This window comes from Pleurodeles waltl, chromosome 4_1 (assembly GCF_031143425.1).
Source record: "Pleurodeles waltl isolate 20211129_DDA chromosome 4_1, aPleWal1.hap1.20221129, whole genome shotgun sequence".
NCBI classification, from domain to species: Eukaryota; Metazoa; Chordata; class Amphibia; order Caudata; family Salamandridae; genus Pleurodeles; species Pleurodeles waltl.
This window is the reverse complement of record NC_090442.1, coordinates 608,667,847-608,682,269: the sequence shown is the minus strand read 5'-3', so window position 1 is coordinate 608,682,269 and position 14,423 is coordinate 608,667,847. Positions and strand designations below refer to the sequence as shown.

The 14,423-nt window shown below is 42.6% G+C and overlaps 1 protein-coding gene across 1 annotated transcript in view; it reads right to left on the bottom strand.

The window, feature by feature from the left end:
- Nucleotides 1-1,400: 1,400 nt before the first annotated feature.
- Nucleotides 1,401-14,423, bottom strand: part of LOC138287178 (sodium-coupled monocarboxylate transporter 1-like) — a 316,179-nt gene continuing 303,156 nt past the window's right edge. Inside the window, 2 exon segments of the mRNA XM_069227537.1 lie at nt 1,401-1,644; nt 4,240-4,328. Of these exon segments, the coding sequence (XP_069083638.1) occupies nt 1,549-1,644; nt 4,240-4,328 (185 nt within the window). The 3' untranslated portion in view covers nt 1,401-1,548.

The following is a 14,423-nucleotide window of genomic DNA, read 5'->3' as shown; positions in this document are numbered from 1 at the left end:
AAGAAAAACATTGATAAAAGGGCCCTTGTTGAAAAGTGTATGTTTTAAATTAAATTCAAGGACCTATATGTGACTCAAAATAGGATCTACTTTTTTTGGTCATTATTTCAGAAATTACTGGCTGACACAGTTTTGCTCTGTGTATCTGGTTTAGGATGTCTATTGGCTTTCGCTTTGTGTGCTGTTGTCGAGCGCTCTCCTCTTAGCTTTAAAGGAAGTGGAAAACGGTAATCATTTCAAACGTAACCTTAAAACTCATCTATTTTGTTTTAAAAAATGCAATACTTGCGGTAATCAGAGACACTTCTTTTAGTTACTACTTTCTAACACAATACCGGAAAACTGCTTCGGTGGGACAGTTGTAATTTATAAAAATTAATCGCATATCATAAAAGCATACCATTTCGCCTCCTAGGTATCAGACAATCTTCCTCCACTCCTTCTCCCTACTGAGCCCTCAATTAACAGTGATGCTGACTTAGATGTGGCTCGAAATAACCTTTTCCGCTGGTATTTCCACACCTAAATCTGAGTTAATCTCCAAGGAATGGGAAATAACTGTGTGGAGCCAGTTTTGCACAACAGAAGTGTGCACGAAATTCCAAGTTCTGTGGGATTAAGGCTTACATTTACTACCTGCTTCAAGAGGGTCTTAAATAGGAGGAGGGCAGAGCAGGCAGTAAGCCAGGAATGGGGATGGGGAGTGTTGCAGAGTGAAGGGGAGGATGTGGGTTTGCAGGGGGCATTACATGCTCCGCTCTTCCTTCCGAGGGGCCAGAGGGCCCAGAGAACTAGCCTTAAAGGAATTTTACCATCTGATTTTTTCAGATGGTAAATCGGGTCTGATATTCCCGTACCCAGGGAATACGGGTGCCGGTTTACCGGGACATTTACAATTGGGCGGAGAGGTATTCCAACAAGGGATATTACTGAAGCCAAGTTCTAATTGAAGTCTTTGTGGTCTGAAGTAATAACCTGGCTGCAAGTAAATTAATTGATAAAAATACACTGTGTAAGTACATAAATGGTTCACCATAGCCTCTTTACTGGGAATAGCAGGTCATATAACTCTCTATGGTGACGCTAATGCCTTGGGTAACTCCCTTTTCCTATCAAACCTGACTTCAGGCTCCCTGCAGAGATCTGGCCATACATGTGCTGATCTTATCATGTTGAAACAAGACTTGATTACTCAATATACAAATATTCAATATGATCAAAGTGTTTCTTTCTTGGTGATCAATTTTACAAATAGTTACTTTAGATAATTAAAAATATCTGCTTATCTGATGTTGATCATCTTTTCATCCTCGTTCTCAATGCTCTTAAATGCAGCAGTCCGTTTGAAGGCTTATTTAGAAAATATTGAGAACCAAAAGTAATATTTTATTTTGTCCTGACACCAATACCCAAAGATGTTAAGGAGATTTTACCATCAATTTATATGTAATTTTACATGTTTTGTGTGCTGTCTGAGACGAGGCACATCTGTCCCTTCCGGTTATCCTCCTCATTCCAAGCATCCTCAAGTTGAACATGAACGTCACGTCACGCCTGGTTGCTGTTGCCTGCTTCTTTCTTGGGCACACCTTTCATATCAAACATCTGTAGAGTAATCCAACTGATAGCTTCAACGTTGTTTTCCTAAAAAAAGAATAATTTTAAGTCAATGAGGAGAATTGTTCCAAAGAACCATGCGAACAGTGGGGTTTGCCAATCTAACCCCTCTTCACCTGGGCTCTGCGACTCAACTGCACAAAAGGGGTATAACATAGGGATGAATTCAAGAGCAATGCCACGAATCAACAATGAAACCATCAATTTTCATAGAACAAAGAATTTAATCATGTAAAATTTAAAATGTTAAGTCTGCCAGTGCATACAACTACTCTGTATAAACATTTAAAGTCTCGGATACAGAACATCAATACATCCAATTGACAAATACATGTACTCAACTCAATTTTTAGTAGATACAATGAAAATGCTTTTCATACACAAAAAGTGTCCAAGTTTTTTCACATAAACGAGAATTATCTTTTCTTTTTTGATAAATTCACAATCCTTTCGTTCCTCCTTGTTTCCTTATGACTTGCAATAAGGCGTCTATAACTTTCTTTATTAAAACATATCTGTTCTAACAATCAAAAATCACCCTTCTCTTGGACTGAAAAGTGCATATTTTTTGTTTCTGAGAGAGTTGACAATTTAGTTTTTAATCTGGTAAAATTCGAAAAATATTATGAACTGTGGCTATTTCAATTTATTTAGTGTATTTTTATTCTACTGTGATTATTATCATACACCTCCAAGAGTCTAGGGGCCTCATTTACGAGACCCTAGCATCACCAAAGCATTACTTTTTGCGATGCTCCAGTAGCACTGTGCACTGCACCATATCTAAAAGCCCTCGTTAAGCCACTTTTCCTGGCTTAGAGGGGCCTTGTCGATATTGGCAGCCTGTTGCAGCTTTATGTGGCTAAGGGGAGTGCAATGGATGTTGCTGTGTGAGTTCCCATGCAACACCCAAGCTTTTTGACACTGCCTCAGATTTACAAAAAATTGTAAACCTGAGGCAGCGCCAAAAACTAATGCCTCCCCAGGGGAGGCATTTCGCAGCACACATAGAAGGAGCAAATCGACCTTAAAGATTGTTTTTGTGCAGGCAGGCCACTATCCTTGCTAGTCCTCTCCAGCTATCAAGGCCTTGGACATCTTGCAGGTGACTGTACACAACAGCACAGCGCCTACTCCTCAAGGTACTAAACCCTGACCAGTCCAATTGGGATACAACCTGAGTCCATTGAAGCCCTTCCTTTAAAGCCCCTGCCATGTTCCGCTCCATTAGGCCTGGGAAATAAAGAAATCCAGGAGTAAAAGACAGGAATGAGTGCACCCATCAAGGTTCCTGTCAGAGACCACAGGGTAGCTGATCCATCCTCCGTTCATTCAAAACTCTTTTTTACTCTCCTTCCCCGAAGAGACAATTAGAGTTCTGTGATAGGTGAAGGACACATCCAATCTATTGGTGCCACATGTGATACAACAAACCAGTCCATTACATAGGTGGGAATTCCACATAACAGCTCTATCCAAAATCAAAGCACATACATTTTTTTATTTATTTGTGGCCATACAGGTCTTGAAACTTCCCTAGAAAATGTTACAATAGACCACCTGCTGAATAGCAGACATCTGACCCTTCTCGATTGCTGCCAGTGGAGTCTTCCTTTCCCTTAATCAACAGGCAGTTGCTGCAGAAGGCTACAGAGTTTTCATGTATGCCCCTTGTGGGCCAGCAAAAGAAAGTGGAAGGACCATTAGCATAGAATAGAGTGGACTTCACTGTGGAACCAACACACTATCACACTCTTTTAGCTTTGAATATTTGTAACGAAATGCACCCCAACGACTAGATTACTAGCACTTTTAATAGTTTTAACTTTGAATTATGATGCCCTCTCCTTTTTCTCCAATTGAAGGAGTTCAATTGGACCATGGCTAAAGAGCTTTACAGGCTTCAGGGGGTATAGATCCATCCTCTCTCTCTGAAGGTATTTCCCTCAGTCCCTCCCGCCACTAAATTCTCATTGATGAGTATTGTGCCTGTTTTTACTCTCCATTCTGCCCTAGTCTCAGAAACATCTTGGGAAACAAGTAGTTGCTCTCAACATATTTTGTATTCAGGGCAACATACCATAAAAGCACACATGTTATCTTGTGACCAGGGAGTAGACTGACTGTGCTGGGCTACAATCTAAGGGCTAGTGCTAGATTTCTTTGTGCATGGACTTGGACAAAAGTGAGGGCTGCATTCACAAAAATGTAGCATAGGAAAAGGTGTGTGAGTATGGATACATTTCTAAAGAACTGCAGAAGATATTGCAAGATTTTGTTAGATTGTTTTGTAATATGTTTAATATTTCCTCGACATTCTGTTTTTCTATTAATTCCCTTTGCTAATACGTGAATAATCATGTGACGCAATTTAGTAGTGTATTATAAAGATGTGTCGATATCATATTGTCATAATGTGTAAAATCGCATTGGGAAGTTAGTGTGGCCCCTGTCCTTTCTCTTCACTCCACTGCCTCCCCCGGTATTAACGAAGTCAGCGGATAAAGACAGATCTATGTGAAGGGTCGAAACCTCTGTCTAGGATTAAGGACTTTTATAATCAAGCACAGAGGGCACCTTAATCATTAAAATGGAAGCAAAGATACTGAAAGTCAGACTCACCTGCTTTGAACTGAACCAAGAAAATACACTGGAAGACACATCTTCTTTTGTGAGGAGTAATTGTGGATTTATGTTTTGACTTCTACCGCCTGCAAATAACCCCAGAGTATTACTGTAATATTTTAATATAAATCACAATACAACTCTGCAAACAAAACTAGGTTTAATGTTTTTTTTTTTAATCAAATTGATTGTAATTAAAAGTAGAAACAACTGATGATGATATAAGTATTCTAACGAGAGAAGCTGCTCACAAAGAGTTACTTTGACATGTAAACATTAACCCTCTGAGCTCTTATTTGATATATTTTGATGAAACTCCCAGGTCTGCCGTGAAGGTGCTCAAGATATAAAAGTGCCTGCCTTCTTGGTACTCCACATGAGGATTGAGGTCTCAGAAAAATTACATATTGTTAAGATCTGCTACAATTTCACCTTGCTAACTTGGTTAGCCAACAGCAGACAGGGATTAGTACCATTACTGTGCTGCCTTTTGGGAAAGATCATAGATAATAGATGGCACATCCAAGCAGACGTATATCCCACTACACATCTGTTTCTTCCTTTTTAAACCCATGATTCACATGACAGTGGTCAAAATCCTGATGTATGTTAAACATGTGGATAAGTGGTTGGGGGTAATCTCTACAAAGAAGAAAACAAAATATGTTTACTATGCGTTGGAAATTGGGCTTTTAGTTGTGTGGCCAGCACAAGTAATATTTCCTCAATTGTCTTCAGTAGGAACCAAACACCCCGTTGTAGGGATTGACTCTCACAGGGTGGTGAGGCAGAGCAGTCTAAGGCCTACTCAAGCGGGGTGGTGTGGGCTAGTAATCACCAATCACTGGCATTCAATAATAATACTCAATAAATGATTGTCCAGTCAGTACGTCTTTTTAGAAATAGGAGTACATTTATTATGCACACACTACTAAATAATATGCAATAACTTAAAAATATACATTGTCAGATGGGACATACCATAGATGACATTGTGTAATCATTGGTGACACCCTAGAGGGGTCACCCGAACATACCACGTGAGTTTCAACAGTCATTGTGCAATAACACCATTATTTTGGTATGAATCATTGTCATAATTGTGCTAAGGATAAATCAATAAAACAAATGCAATCGTCATGAAAACCCAATAAACATTTATCAGTAATTAACTTTGTGTTTGTGCATTCTTTTATATATTTGACGTTGAACTGTAGTGATCAGAATAACTCCTAAAGGGCTTAACAACAAAATAGCATGATGAAAAAGAATTGCAGTATAACCATACAGTCAGCCCCTAAACAGCATAACCCACCCGAAAAAGCATTCTACTGTAGCCATACACTAAACCTCTAGAGAACACAGTACATTAGACATTCTGAGGCCTTCCAGGCCTTTCAAAATATTTTCACACACAAGGCCCCTAGAGGGCAAACTACTCTTGGCTGTAGAGTTAAAGCTCCAGCCATGGGAAAGCTTGAAAATGCCTTGAAATAGTGGGAAAGGTGATGATTTTGGGGTCCGCCCTCAACTTAAGGTGAGGACCCAAAAGGTGAGGAACTAAAGCACGCCATGCTGAACAATTTGGTGGTGGTCCCATTCTTCTAGGACCATCACCGTCGAAGTTATAGGTGAAAGGAGTGCCCTGCAAAGCATTATAGGTGAAAGGAATGCTCTGTAAAGCATTATGGGGAGAGTTTCAGCAGTCCCACCTGGGTACCCCAGAGATTGCCTTCATTGGAAGGCACCATGGGGAGCCCAACCCTGGCTGCCCTCACTGCCTCCCCGTGCAGGCAACACGGCCGCGTGCTGCTCTGGAAGCTAGCAACCTTCATTGGTGTCTTCCCATTCTAGCAGACAGACATGTAAGGTTGGAGCAGCCTCCTTCTGCAATCCTGGGCCCATGGACTGGGTCCAGGGCCCCTTCTGTTGTCCGATGGAGAAGCCCTTCGGTGCTTCTCCACATCCTTGCAGTGCAGGGATCAGGGGACGGGTCCCCAGCCCTTGCAATATTAATTTTCCCCGGGGACAGGCTCCCCGGGTAAGTTAGGAACACAGGAAGGGGGCCCCACGCCCCCTTCCTCAACAGGGCAGATTTAGATTTCTTGCGCTGAACCCCGGATCCTGGCCCACCCTGAGGGAAATTATTAGCACTGCAGCGGAGCTACATGCTCTCTGACAGAAAAGTAGGTCAAAGGTCCACAAAATATACAATTCCATAACTAGGGACCAGTTTGAACCGATTTGGACAACCCTGGGATCATTTGACTTATGGTGCCAAGCCCTAACGACCAGGGACAGTTGCAACAATCCTCCTCACCTCCATAGTGGGGCAGTCCCCCAAAACATAGCCCTTCTGGCCCCTTTTCCAGTTCTCCTTTGTGGCTTTGTTGGTGGGTGCAGAGAAGGCCAGGTCTTCCCCAAACTGGTCCTTAGGGGGAGTAAAGGCCAGCCTCACTGGCCCTTGAGGAGACCTACTGGTTCTGGGTTCAACTGAGTGGCGTCCAGGGGTTCCTTCTGCCAGTTCTACATAACAGTCCCAGGATCCAGAAGCCCAGTATTTGGGAAATACCCAGGCAAGAAGAGTCCTCCACTTGTGCAAGGGTTTATAAAGGGGAGAGGAAGATTCCAGAAGATAGGCACTCCTACCCACTCCTCAGGTGCCACATAATTTCTCCACCCCTGTCCTAACCCTCCTGCACATGATGTTGTGACGATCAAAAATGACATCATCCAGGAGCCACTGGTCACATCAATTCCTGGGGCCTCAGCTCCACCCCTCGCTGATGTCACTGCCAAGGACTTGCACACTAGAATTTCAAAAGAAGTCCCCCTGTGGTCTCACTCCAGTTGTCTCGGCACTCTCCTCGGTTTACAGGACTTGGGCAGGACCATCCCTGGTGGAATGTGACAGCTGGGTGATTGATACAGGTCATCTCGCCCCACCCCTTTCCTGCTAAGGTTCTCCTTTTGTGTGGGGGGTGGCCTTTGTTCCTGCTGCTGGAGGAAATGTATTTACCGCACAGGGAAGGGTGACAACAGGCCTGGGCTCTGATCCTGAGCTGAACAAAGAAATCATGTAAATTCTGACCGACTCACAGGATGTACAGATATCAATATGGAAGTTACAAATTTGATTTTCTCACACAAGATACACTCTAGTTCCGGACGTCATTGGTCTCCGTAGGGCAAGGAGAAGGGAAACTACATTCTAAGGTAGTTCCCTCCCTATATGTATAACCGACTATCACTGTAGTTAAAACAGTAAAGCACACTAATAGTGTACACCACCCTCATGAGGTATATCCCAAGTGAATTCATATCCATGCAGAGTCCCCATTGCACCAAGCTACCTGTGGGCTATTACCAGGCTGTGCATGCAATAGTCTCCCACATTCAGCCCGCACATGTGTGCACTTTTGTGTGCACATATGTTCATGTGTAACTAGTCAAGTGCCCCTTACCCTTGCTGCGTTGCAGTTGTCTTACCTTAACTGGCTGACACTGCTGGTAAACACATGTAGTCCATTTACCATGGAATTACCATGGGTGAGACACTGGTAGTGAGGCTCACCCACAGTAAAAGATCCTAAAATCGGGTGATCAAAAAAGCAAAAAATCTAGATGAACGGCTGGAGCAGAACCCAGTGCAGCACTATGACACAGCTGGTGTTATTTGCATTAGTACTTTTCTGTTAAGTCTGCTAGAGGAAGCCTCCAGTGAGTGATTTTCAACACTATTAAGCTACAAGACCGTAAATCTCATTTGATTTGCCATCATTCACCAAATGGAGCTGTTGAACTCCCATTTCTATTACTAGCATTCTACATCCCATTCGATGGGTCTTTCTATACCAGGTAGTAGCTCATGCATGTTTCTACTCTTTGTGATGTCCCACCATTGTGAACCATCCATATTGTATCTTTTGGTTTCATATTACCTTTGCCATAAGAACTCTTAAGTTTGTAAAAATGTCCTCCACTGCAATATGCAAAGCATAGGTCCTTTGGTTTCAAAGTAGCATAAGTCACAGTCAGCTTTAAGCTTGCCAGCTTGAGGTTGTGTTATTTAGAGAAAACCATGAATCCCCTTTTGCTTCCCACTGCCAATCTTTGTCACCATGCTTGGAAACCTTGCTGATCAAGGGAGGAAAGGACCAGTGATCCATAGGGCCATTTCCTTCTTTTTGATGACTTGTGCTGGAGGTTTCGTAATTTAGTCATGGTTTGCAATAAAAGCATGCTCATCTCATGTCCTCAGAGTCATATTCCCATCTGTTCCTTTTCACCAATTCAGAAAGTTCAGCTCACGAAACACGCACCTTTCCATTGTTCTTCACCGCTCTATATGACATTCTTGTGCCTTCCAGTTATGGTTATGGAAACCAGGTCATGAGGTGGGTATAACCATGGGCACTTTCCATTGTAAAAACAGTGAATGCATAAAAGCTTTTAACCTATAGAGTGCCCTGGTAACCGAAGGTGTTCTAGTGAAGAAGAATCATCATTTGAACTAAACACAGGAAAGCTGGTGATACTTTGGGGAAAAATTGTATATTGGAAATGAAGCATAAATATATCAAACGTAATCCCACAATGTAACACTGATGTGTGAAAAGGACCAGTCACCTGAACTTGTGCTGCAAGAAAAGTGGCGCTTCATGACATGAAGCAGCACTTTTCTTCAATCTGGGCCCTAATCTCTGCTGAAAATATTTTGGGTCTGTGGCATAGAAGACTCTGTTGGCCATGTGTACCACTTAAAATAAGTACATTTGTCTACTAAAAGCTGGTGAAACGTGGACATGTGTTCACATTTCCTAAGGCCCAAAATATGGCGAGTAGTCATGTTCTGGATTATTTGCAGCCTGGCTAGCAAGTATTTTGTGCGGCTCTGGTATTGGACATTCCCATTGGCCTAGCCTATATGTTATCATTGCTTGAACAACCAAAACGTTAGCCTTCTGCCTGCATGAAAGAAAGAATTGCTCTTAGTGTCCTAAAAGTAGTAAGTAAGTTGACAGAACTTTATTCACATTCGTGAAGAAAGTTAATTCTGAGTCAAAAGTGACCCTCAGATTATGGCTCCGAGCCACTGGGGTTAATAAAGTGCTTAGGTCCACATACCACCATGCCAAAGTCCAGACTGAAGGAGGACCGCCTATGACCAGGTATTTCTGTCTTATCTGATTTCACGTGTGTTATTACACAGGAAGCTCACATAAGAAGAGAGAAGCTCCGGAAAATTAGTCGAAGCTTTAGCCAGTGGGTCATTCAATTGCAGCAAGATCAAGGTGCCATCTTTGTTTGGGAATTACTGGAAATCAAATAATCTTATAGGAGTAGCTAAGGCTTGCACATAGGCAATGAAGAGTGTGGCTCTCAGTGCAGATCCCCGAAGCACTCCTCAACGTAGGAATCTAAACTCATATTTCCAGTCTTCCTGAAGCACAAAAAAGAACAAGGATCAGGAAGCCACCTGCACCTTATGTGAAGCTGAGCACCGCGTGTGGATCCTGACTGAACGGGAGCCTAAAGTAAGGCACCATACTCATAAAGAATTCAGGATTGAGAGAAAGAGAAAGTGTGTGTGTCCACACTTCTTTCACAGAAGCCAGCTATGTGATAAAACCAATTTTCATCTATTATTTTTCATTTTACTGATCTGATCTTTTTTTGCAATTGTCACATGAGCATCTCACCCGTAAGTGTATCCTGGAGGAACAGAAAGTTATTGCCTGGCGGTTCGAAACTCAGCTAGTTAGAACTGCCAGGTTTTACTTCCTTACTAAATCCTGTGAGATCTACTAGATTACAAGTATTTTATTGTGCAGTCGTCATTGTTGGCCTAAAGCTCATGGACTTTAATATGAAAAAATAGAGGGTTTTCTCTCTGAGACCTCTGGGCCTGCTCAGTCACTCTAGCCTGTACCAAGCGCTTGAGGGAAGATGAGAGATGGTAAAAACTCTGAGGCATGCAGCCTTGCACCCAAACTGGCTATTGATTTCTGAGTATTTTGATTATTGCACTTAATCTGTGTAGACAAACGCCACATAGTTAGGCAGGCACATTGCTTCATTCTCTCTAAGATTGCCCAATGACCTAGGAAATGTATTGAGCAATCAACACCACGTACCTTCTTATTCTGTTTCCATGTTTTATGTCATTGATAGAGCCATGTGTAGTATTATCTCGAATTTACTATTCCACTTCATAACAAATCATCTAGGCGCACACGTACGAACATTTGGAATTGCGATTTCCTAATTGCAATTCCATGCGAATAGCAACTAAGAAATCCCAATTCCAAATGCAGGACACTCCACTGAGGTTCTTTTGCCGGTGAGTTGCAAATAGACCTACTTCATTAAAATTAATGAGGTAGGTCGCAATCTGTGACCCACTAGAAATCACAAAAATTACAGGGATGGTGGCCTGCTGGGGTCAGCAAACAACCATGTCTGTGATTGCTTTTAAGTAAAGCAATCTTTTTTTTAAACGCAGTCCATTTTCCTGAAAGGAAAACGGGGTGCGTTTAAAATTGTTAAAATGAACCGTTTCAGTTTCATTTTTTCACAGTAGGCAATGGTCTGTGGGACCACTGCCTGCTCTTAAAAAACATTTTCGCATGCATTCACAAAGGGGAAAGGGTCCCATGGGGTTTGTGAATGGATTTGCGACTGGGTTAACACCAATTTGAAATTGGTGGTAACTGAGATTGTTTTGTTACCGCATTCATGGTCACAAATCAATCATACATACCGTTCAGATTCAGTATTAGGAAGGGATGCCCTGAACACGCCCCTTCCTAATACTGAATCACAAAACTTTGTGATTCGGTAACAAGTTGTCGAATCACAATTTGGCCTTCGTACATCCCAAAAAGCATTTTTCTATCAGCCCATTTGCGACTAGGAAAATACTTTGGGGCATATTTATACTCTGTTTGTGCCGGAATTGCGTCGTTTTTTTTGACGCAATTCCGATGCAAAACTAACTCCATATTTATACTTTGGTGTTAGACGCGTCTAGCGCCAAAGTCCATGGAGTTTGCGTCATTTTTTAGCGTGGACACCTACTTTGCGTTAATGAGATGCAAGGTAGGCGTTCCCGTCTAAAAAATTTACTCCGAGGCATGTGCGCCGTATTTACACTCCCGGGCAAAATTCACGCCCGGGAGTGGGCGGGTCAAAAACAATGCCGTACGGCCGCTTTTGCGCCGTTTTTTAGCGCCTGGACAAGGCAGGCGTTAAGGGACCTGTGGGCTCGGAAGGAGCCCAGAGGTGCCCTCCCATGCCCCCAGGGACACCCCCTATCACCCTTGCCCACCCCAGGAGGACACCCAAGGCTGGAGGGACCCATCCCAGGGACATTAAGGTAAGTTCTGGTAAGTATTTTTTTTTATTTTTTTTGTGGCATAGGGGGGCCTGATTTGTGCCCCCCTACATGCCACTATGCCCAATGACCATGCCCAGGGGACAGAAGTCCCCTGGGCATGGCCATTGGGCAAGGGGGCATGACTCCTGTCTTTGCTAAGACAGGAGTCATTTCTATGGGGGTTGGGAGTCGAAAAAAATGGCGCAAATCGGGTTGAGGCAAAAAATTTGCCTCAGCCTGACTTGCCCCATTTTTTGGCGCCCAAGCTCCATATCCCCCTACGCTGGCGCTGCCTGGTGTACGTCGTTTTTTTCCACGCACACCAGGCAGCGCCGCCGGCTAACGCCGGCTAACGTCATTGATTAAATACGGCGCCCGCATGGCGCTTCAGAATGGCGTTAGCCGGCGCTAATTTGTTTGACGCAAAACTGCGTTAGCGCAGTTTTGCGTCAAAAAGTATAAATATGGCCCTTTGTACATGTGGCCCTTATTTCCTACTAAGGGTCTTAACCACACTCAGTAACTCGTAATCTGTCAGGATAGCAATCGCGGACCTCTGACTGTATAATATTGGTCGCATTTCAAATTTCCATTGATATGTGTCTAACTCAATGAATACTTTAGAAAGTCAAGGCAAAAACTAGTCACACAGCCACGACCTCCACTTCAGCCATTGCCTCTCGTCATTGTGAGTGAGGGCATTTTGCTTTTGAACATATGCACCTCCACCCAGAAGGTAGTCCACTTCAGTGCCTGAACGTGTAAACCACTCGCTGTTTTCATTTCTGCTATAGTTTATTTTTTATTTATGATTTCAATGTGCTCTTTCCAACTTTTTTGCAAGTACTCGCGTGCCACTTTTGGATGAAAGCTGATTTACTTCGTATTGCTTTTATGCTCGTTTATAGATGAGAATGGGCGACATAAAATATGCTCTACCAAATGCAAGAGTGAGTCGCCATATAATATGTATAGTGGGAAACAAGGATCGGAAATCATCCCACGTTAGTTCTTAATTTAGTCATTTGCGACCCCCGATTTACCCTGACAGTTAGCTTGTTGCCAGTTTTTTGTGTATTATTTCCTTTTGTCTTCAACTCTACGTGACTCAGCAGGTCACAGCCCGTCACACTGAATCTTCAACAGAGGTTGTCTTTAGCTATTTTTTATTTTTGTTATTTATTGCGACCAACACCAGTTTGGTACTTAAAATCTTGAAGTAAGTATACCGAGTATATAATAGAGATGACTAACCCTCTTCTGTGTATTGAACAGAAAACCATGATTACCAATGAAATTGTGGTTTCCATATGACCTGTTTGGAGACTAGCACTGACATTAGGGTGCTGTACTTGCCTGACACTACTCCCCTGCCCTTACAATAGTGCTCAATGTAAGAAATGATTTGGGACTCAAACGGCGTAAAAAGGCTGCTGGCAATCTGTACCCTGTTACGATGTATAAGCTAATAGTGCCTTCACCTTTGAGATGGTGGTATTAAAATTCTCCACTAAATCTTATCCAACGATTTCAAGGGTCCCTCTCGGACTAGATACTCAATCCTGTTAATATATTCAGACAACCACAATGACCAATAAGTTGTGATACCTTCAAACACAAGACATTCATTGTGTCACAGCTGCAGCCCCTATTTGTGTGTCACCACAGATTTTCAGTGTTCAGTGTAGAGTCCATCCAACTGTTAAGACCAATAGAGAGCAAAATCCCCTCGGGCTCCATGAGGCTTTGTTCACAGCTGTTGCTGTAAACAAAGCGAACATTGGAATGTTGGCGCTGCGGGCTTTTACCGGCCAGTAAAAGCCTGCAGCACTCCATTGTTTTCAATGGAGCTGCCAACCTTCTAATGTTCTAATACAGGTTAATGGTTGAAAGGCAGAAACACCCCTGAGGTGATGGCAGCATACATCTTCATAGGTTTACATCTAGGTTTCCTGCCTGCCCAGACTTAAGTCTATGTAACAGACAACATGCACAGTAGATGTTGCATTGCAATGCTGCCGCCATTTTCAACACTTGTATTTAGTTAAATAGGGACAATTGAGTGATGACCATCTGCCAAAACAGTTTTCAGTCTTTGCAAAATAGCCTTGATTTAGCTATCAGAGCCTGCCCAAACCAGTCCTCTACTCATCAAGACACCCTTTATTGCAAATTGGTTAATAAACATTTGAATCCAAGTCCTTCCTTTGCAACTACCATAGTCCCTTTGGCAAGGAAGACAACTTATGTTTGATCCCAGTTGATGCTGTTACCCAAGATGGAGAAGGAGGAAAGGTATCATTAAGAACAATCATTTGTAATGCAATAGGTCTTGCATTTGATTGAGTTAGAGCTGGTAGTGTTGCAATTCAGTGGCCCTGCATATAACTAAAGCACTTCCCTTTACCTTCTTCCTGTATCTGCAGCAAAAATTTAAAATATTGCCATTATTTATTATATTGTTTAAATTATTATTTTGGGGTCCACCCAAACTAGTGAGGGGATCCAGAGATGACCTTGACAGAAAGAGCAAGTCATGCAGTGAGTTATGGGCAAAGATGTATTGTAAAAAGATTGCCACACAAAGCATTTTGGGGTGAGTTTCCAAGTGCAGCGAATATTGTTGTACCTTGACTGTAATGCTCAGAACAGCCCCTAGAGAAACATGGTCATGTAAACATTTAGTCAGCCACTTGCGAGCATAACCGCATGACAACAGAATGGCAGAACGTAATGCAGTGTACCCATATATTTAGCACCTAGAAGGAATGTGGAAATGAAAAGGTAAGCTTCACCGAACACG